We start from the raw sequence: 6,600 nt of genomic DNA on the forward strand, positions 1-6,600 counted from the left end.
ACAGTGATAAGTGATTAGTGATTTACCTCACCAGAAACATCTCCAAAGGTGAGAATGGCTTCATTTCCATCTTCTGGGTTGTACCAATAATGCATACAAATCAGAGTGTGGCATAATCCGTGGAGTTTATACTGCCAGGAAAATTCTTCTTTGGAATTTGGATCGTAGAAGCAAATCTCCTTACTGGTAAATGCAACAGCTATCTTAAAGGAAAAGAATATGAAACGGCTTTCATTTGTAACGTGTGACAAAGTTTCAAATCAAAGCATTGCAATGTACAATCCAAACATGAGAACAATAGACTTGTGAACACAAATGATTTAGAGAATTTGGAGGAAGACGATGTACAGAATGGGCTGTGATACTGATCAGCAGAGCCAATCACAGAGGCCATGCAATCTGCTCTCATCACCATCGTCTATGAGGAGCTATAAGAATCAAGCTTCCTTTGGCTATTGGGATGACAGATGGCACAATGGGCTAAGTGTTCGGCTGGCAACCGGAAGGTAGCCGGTTCGAATCCCGCTTGGAGTGCATACTGTCGTTGTGTCCTTGGGCAAGACACTTCACCCACCTTTGCCTGTGTGTGAATGTGTGTGAGTGATTGGTGGTGGTCGGAGGGGCCGTAGGCGCAGATTGGCAGCCACGCTTCCATCAGTCTGCCCCAGGGCAGCTGTGGCTACAGAAGTAGCTTACCACCACCGAGTGTGACTGAGGAGTGAATGAATAATGCAATGTAAAGCGCCTTGAGTATTAGAAAGGCGCTATATAAATCCCATCCATTATTATTATTATTACAATTGGGCAGCTAACAACTCAACAGAATGAACAATGAATTCTCCAAATTTAGATATCTAATGGGCCTATCCCAATTAGGCGATTTTTTAGGCAACTACAGGCGACTAGTTTGTCACCGGTGGTCGCCGGGTGTAGTCTCCTCAGTCGTGCAAAAAGTCGTAGCATCTTACTGGTCGCCGCTAAATTTTCAACATGTTGAAAAAAAATTTGCCAATGAGCGTAGCTTGACCTCCTGACGTAGGTGCTGTCGTAGGTTGTCGCCAGGATGATAGTCGCCGGCAGTTGCCAAAAAAATCGCCAAGTGGGACAGACCCATCTCCTTTACCCCCCCTCCCCCCCAATTGGATGCGCACCCATTTCGAACCATAATCCTGCCCCCCGCCCCCCCTGTCCCCATGCACTTCCGTACCTTCCTCTGCCTTCACATCTCTTGCCTCTTTCCTCCACCTCTCCTCATCCCACAACCTTTTGTCTTTTCATTTCTGGCTTTTGTTATCCGCCCATTTTCCAATCAAACCTCCCTCACCTGTATCCACCTATCACTTACTTGGCTTTGCCCCGCCCCCTGCGTCTCGTCCAGCTTTCTCCCCCCTACTACAATCTGTCTGAAGAAGGGTTCCGACCTGAAACCGCACCTATCCATGTCCTCCAGAGATGCTGCCTGATCCGCTGAGTTACTCCAGCACTTGGTGCCTTCTCTGGAAACCAACATCTGCGGTTCCTTGTATCCAGAATAATGTAACAACTGGAACTAATGTAAATTTATTGTCGATGTAAAGAAGGAGCTGGATGTACACTGGACCTAAATGTTTCTCAATTGACGATAAACATTTGATGTGCAGTAACTACTAATATTTCAGCAAAGACAATTGATCAATGCTGATTGATTGATTGATTGATTAGAATGGGTGCCATGGGTTATGGGGAGAAGCCAGGAAAATGGGATTCGGAGGCGGAGATCAGCCATGATTGAATGGACGAGTGGACTCGATGGGCCGAATGGCCTAATTCTACTTTTATAACTTGTGAACTTGAGAATATTCATAGGACATGTTAAAAAGCTGTTTGAAACATAGAAACGTAGAAAATAAGTGCGGGAGCAGGCCATTCAGCCCTTCGAGCCAGCACCGCCATTCAATATGATCATGGCCGATCATCCAAAATCAGTACCCCGTTCCTGCCTTTTCCCCCATATCCCTTGATTCCGTTAGCCACAAGAGCTACAGTAAATCTAACTCTCTCTTGAAAACTTTGGGTCCTCAATCACTTCTGCTCTGTTCCTTGTGATAAAAAGACTAGATAGAATTCATTGTTTAAGAAGGAGCTGCAGATGCTGGAAAAATCGAAGGTAGATAAAAATGCTGGAGAAACTCAGTGGGTGAGGCAGCATCTATGGCGCGAAGGAATAGGTGACGTTTCGGGTTGAGACCCTTCTTCAAGAAGGGTTTGAATAAGGGTCTCGACCTAAAACGTCACCTTTTCCTTTGCTCCATAGATGCTGCCTCACCTGCTGAGTTTCGCCAGCATTTTTATCCACCTTAGATAGAATTCATTAGCATTTTAAATTTTCTTTGTCTCCAGAAGTATGTCAGAAGCTAAATCCTACCTTGTTTACATTAGCCATGAAGATCATACTCGTTACCCAAAGGTCCCGCAATCTCACGGAGTCGGTGGCGACTCGTAATGTTTTCTGCAGCTTCAGGTTTTCCCCCCAAACGCTCATCCACCCATCTTTGCTGATACTGAGGTAACGGTGAGAGTTGGTCAGGTGGACTATACTTTGTATGGGCTCCTTGTGATGCGATGGAAGGTACACGATATCTCCCCACTGGGGGACGACCGATGTCTTCACACGCTCTTCTTTCTCATAATGACCCAACAGCATGAAGGTCGTAACTTTGTCCCAGTCAACAAAGCCATCCCTGGTCACGTCGATTCGGTCAAACAGGTCGCCATATTCCTCTTCAGCACCACATCCAAGGGCTGTGACCAACCTGTCGATGAAGGCCTTCCTATTAACTGGCACAAACTCTTTTAAACCTGGTGGCTAACAGAGGAAAGAGCATATACTGTAAGTACAGTCCCCTCTACTCTCTTCCCCCCTCCTCCCCTCTCTCTCCCCCTCCTCTCTTCCCCCGTCCCCCCCCCCCCCCCCCCCCCTCTCCCCCTACTCCCCTCATCCCCCTCCCTCGCCCTGTGTGTGTGGGGGGTGGTTAGTGTGCGTGTGAAGCCACAGCACCCACCCCCCACCCCCCACCCCCCGCCGTTGGGGGAAGAGACCCAGTGGGTCCGCACTTTGTCCAGGATACATTAATTATTACAGAGGGTGTCAGGGGTTTATGAGCGGCACGGTGGTGCAGCGGTGGAATTGCTGCCTAACTACGGGCGCTGTCTGTATGGAGTTTGTACGATATCCACATGACCTGCGTGGGTTTTCGCCGAGATCTTCGGTTTCCTCCCACACTCCAAAGACGTACAGGTATGTAGGTTAATTGGCTTGGTGTATGTGTAAATTGTCATACCCTAGTGGGTATAGGATAGTGTTAATGTGCGGGGATCGCTGGTTGGCGTGGACCCGGTGACCCTGTTTCCGTCCTGTATCTCTAAACTAAATGGGATTGAGAGGGAAAGATAGATCAGCCATGATTGAATGGCGGAGTAGACCGGATGGGCCGACTGGCTCAATTCTGCTCCGATGTCTTATGTATCTGGAATGGGGTAACCATAGAAACCTATAAAAGCTAAAGATACCATTTTAAAAGGTAGTTGGACAAAATATGGATAGGGAAGGGTTTAAAGGGATATGGAACAATGCAGAATGGGAATCTCCCAATAGGCCAATTTGGTCGGCATGGACAAGGTGGGCCGAAGGGCCTGTTTCTGTGCAGTAGAGCTCTCTATGGTTCCCATGCTCCCATTAACACACCAAGGCTCTGGTTCTCATCCTCCCCTCAGTACACAGGGGGGGCGGGTCAATGAGGGTACAATGAAGATTTAATTGTCACATGTGCAAACCACAAATGCATAATGAAATTCCTTCTGTACAAACAGTCCTGTGTACTGCCAGCCGACTTCTAAACAGTCCTTCCATAGGTCATAAGTGATAGGAGTAGAATTAGGCCATTCAGCCCATCAAGTCTACTCCACCATTCAATCAAGGCTGATCTATCTCTCCCTCCTAACCCCATTCTCCTGCCTTCTCCCCATAACCTCTGACACCCGCACTAATCAACTGTAAACTCCCTTCCAGATAATTTTTTTTTTAAATTAAGATGTCATATAAACCTACCATGAGCACATCCTGCAACTTCATTATATCCTCCACGGTGAGCTGGTTTTCCAGCTTCTCCAGAGATTTTTTTGACATTCCCATTTCGCTGGGACTTGAATCAAGTGTTCTGAATCCACGGACATTTGCTGATTTCTCCGACTCTTCCAGCGAGTGAGAGGACATTCTTCAAAGACTTTGATGTCCGTCAACAGCCTGGCCACAAAAAAGCAGAGAGCAGCAGATTCTCATGACAATGGTTAGTACGGGTGTCAGCGGTAATGGGGAGAAGGCAGGAGAATGGGGTTAGGAGGGGAGGTAGATCAGCCATGACGATGGGCCGAATGGCCTAATTCTGCTCCTTTAACTTCTGAACTTCTGAACTACATTTGTGACGTTGGCCGAACATTTAAAAAATAATTTTCCACTTATTTTTCTTACTACATTAAGTCATTTTGGCACCAACGCCAATTTTGCCAGATCCTGTAATATTATTTATATTTGTGACTTGCAAGCAAGTCCCATTCAACGGTTCAATGGTTCAATACAGATCAGTGAGATTATTGCCGTACACAAGTCCAATCCTCGGTTACGTACATAATGCATAGACACAGCCCCTATGCAAGTGTCGCCATGGTTTTTGTGCCATTTTCAAAGTCCCAGCTGCAGATTTTCACTGTACAGCTCGGCACAAGTGACAATAAACCAAACTCACTAAGCTGGCCATAAAGGTCCGTTGCAGTCATCACCTCCAATTCACAATGGAAGATGTTTGTACGTTCTCCCTGTGACCGCGTGGGTTTTCTCCGGGTGCTCCGGTTTCCTCCCACATTCCTAAGACGTGCAGGTTTTTGTAGGTTAATTGTTTTCTGTAAATTGGCCGTAATGTGTAGGATGTAAAACTGGGATAACAGAGAATCAGTGTACAGGTTACCAGTGGTCTGTGTGGACCTGGTGGTCCACAAGGCATGTTTCCATCTCCATAATAAACTAAACTGAAATACACCAAACAATCTGACCCCTTTGAAGACAGACGCAAAAAGCTGGAGTACGTCTGTTGCTTTTTATTAGTATGACTGTATGGCAAATCAAATTCATTGTACGTTGCAAAACATAATTGGCTAATTAAGTATGATTATTATGATTATTATGATGAATGGATTGCAAATCCTGGCGACCAGAGTGGACCCATTTGACAGCCTCCACTCTGACTGTGTAGGAAGGAACTGCAGACAGTGGTTTAAACCGAAGATAGACACAAAAAGCTTGAGTAACTCAACGGGACAGGCAGCATCTCTGGGGAGAAGGAATGGGAGATGTTTTGAGATGCTTCTTCAGACCACTCTGTTTGTGTTGCTATTAGTCCTCTTTTTCTCATGAAAATTTGCCCCTCTGGCCCGGATTAAATCTTCCCCCCCCCCCCCTCACCTCCTCCCCCTCACCTTAAACCTATGCCCTCGTGTTCTCGATTACCCTACTATGGGTAAAAACCTCTGGGTGTGCATTCACCATATCTATTCCTTTCATGCTGGGTCTATCTCATCCAAGTAAACATAAAGTCTGTCTTCTGATAGAACTCCCCAAAATGCTGGAGTAACTCAGCGGGTCAGGAAGCATCTCTGGAGAACATGGACAGGTGATGTTAGGCAGTAAAATGTTGGAGTAACAAACGCTACATGTGCACGGTGGAGAGCGTATATTGACTGGTTGCATCACGGCCTGGTTCGGCAACTTGAACGCCCAGGAGCAAAGAAGACTGCAAAAATGTTGTGAGCTCTTCCCGGTCCATCAGCGGCTCTGACCCTCCCCACCACCAGCATCATCAGAGCCCCACACCACCCTGGCCACGCGTTCACTTCACCACTGCCATCGGGAAGAAGGTTCAGGAGCCTGAAAACTGTAACGTTCAGGTTCAGGGACAGCTTCTTCCCTACAGCCATTCGGCTATTAAACACGACAACCTCAAATAAGCTGAACTACATAGACTATTATTAGAAACATAGAAAATAGGTGCAGGGGGAGGCTATTGTTATTATTGCACTATTTGAAGTTAGCCCTTGTTTTCCTCTCTCTCCATCCCCTCCCCTTCACAGTTCTCCCACCAGTCTTACTGTCTCCGACTACATCCTATCTCTGTCCTGCCCCATTGAATACTGAATATTCTCACATTGTATCATTTTATCCTAAAGCCTCTCTATGAATAGACCACAAAGCATCGTCTCCTTTAATATCATGTTTTCACACCTTACCCTTCCATATCTCTATCTCTCCCTCTCCCCTGAATCTCAGTCTGAAGAAGGGTCTCCACCCGAAACATCACCCATTCCTTCTCTCCAGAGACGCTGCCTGCCCCGCTGAGTTACTCCAGCATTTTGTATCCGCCTTCGGTTTAAACCAGCATCTGCAGTTCCTTCCGACACATGAACAGGTGATGTTAGGTTCGGGACCCTTCTTCACACTGATGGTAGAGGGGAAGAGAAAGGTGGACTAGAGGAGAGGGGGAGAGGGGGGGACAAAGTCAGTCTCTGATCTAT

At 46.7% G+C, this 6,600-nt stretch overlaps 1 protein-coding gene across 1 annotated transcript in view; it reads right to left on the bottom strand.

Annotated features, from left to right (window-relative positions):
• Positions 1 to 4,252, bottom strand: part of wdr49 (WD repeat domain 49) — a 37,088-nt gene extending 32,836 nt beyond the window's left edge. The window contains exons 1-3 of the mRNA XM_033032233.1: positions 4,088 to 4,252; positions 2,405 to 2,845; positions 27 to 203 (exon numbers count right to left, since the gene is read on the bottom strand). Coding sequence (XP_032888124.1) covers positions 27 to 203; positions 2,405 to 2,845; positions 4,088 to 4,252 — 783 coding nt within the window. The remainder of the gene's footprint in view (positions 1 to 26; positions 204 to 2,404; positions 2,846 to 4,087) is intronic.
• Positions 4,253 to 6,600: the final 2,348 nt, after the last annotated feature.

The sequence above is a fragment of the Amblyraja radiata genome, chromosome 13 (genome assembly GCF_010909765.2).
Source record: "Amblyraja radiata isolate CabotCenter1 chromosome 13, sAmbRad1.1.pri, whole genome shotgun sequence".
Lineage (NCBI taxonomy): Eukaryota > Metazoa > Chordata > Chondrichthyes > Rajiformes > Rajidae > Amblyraja > Amblyraja radiata.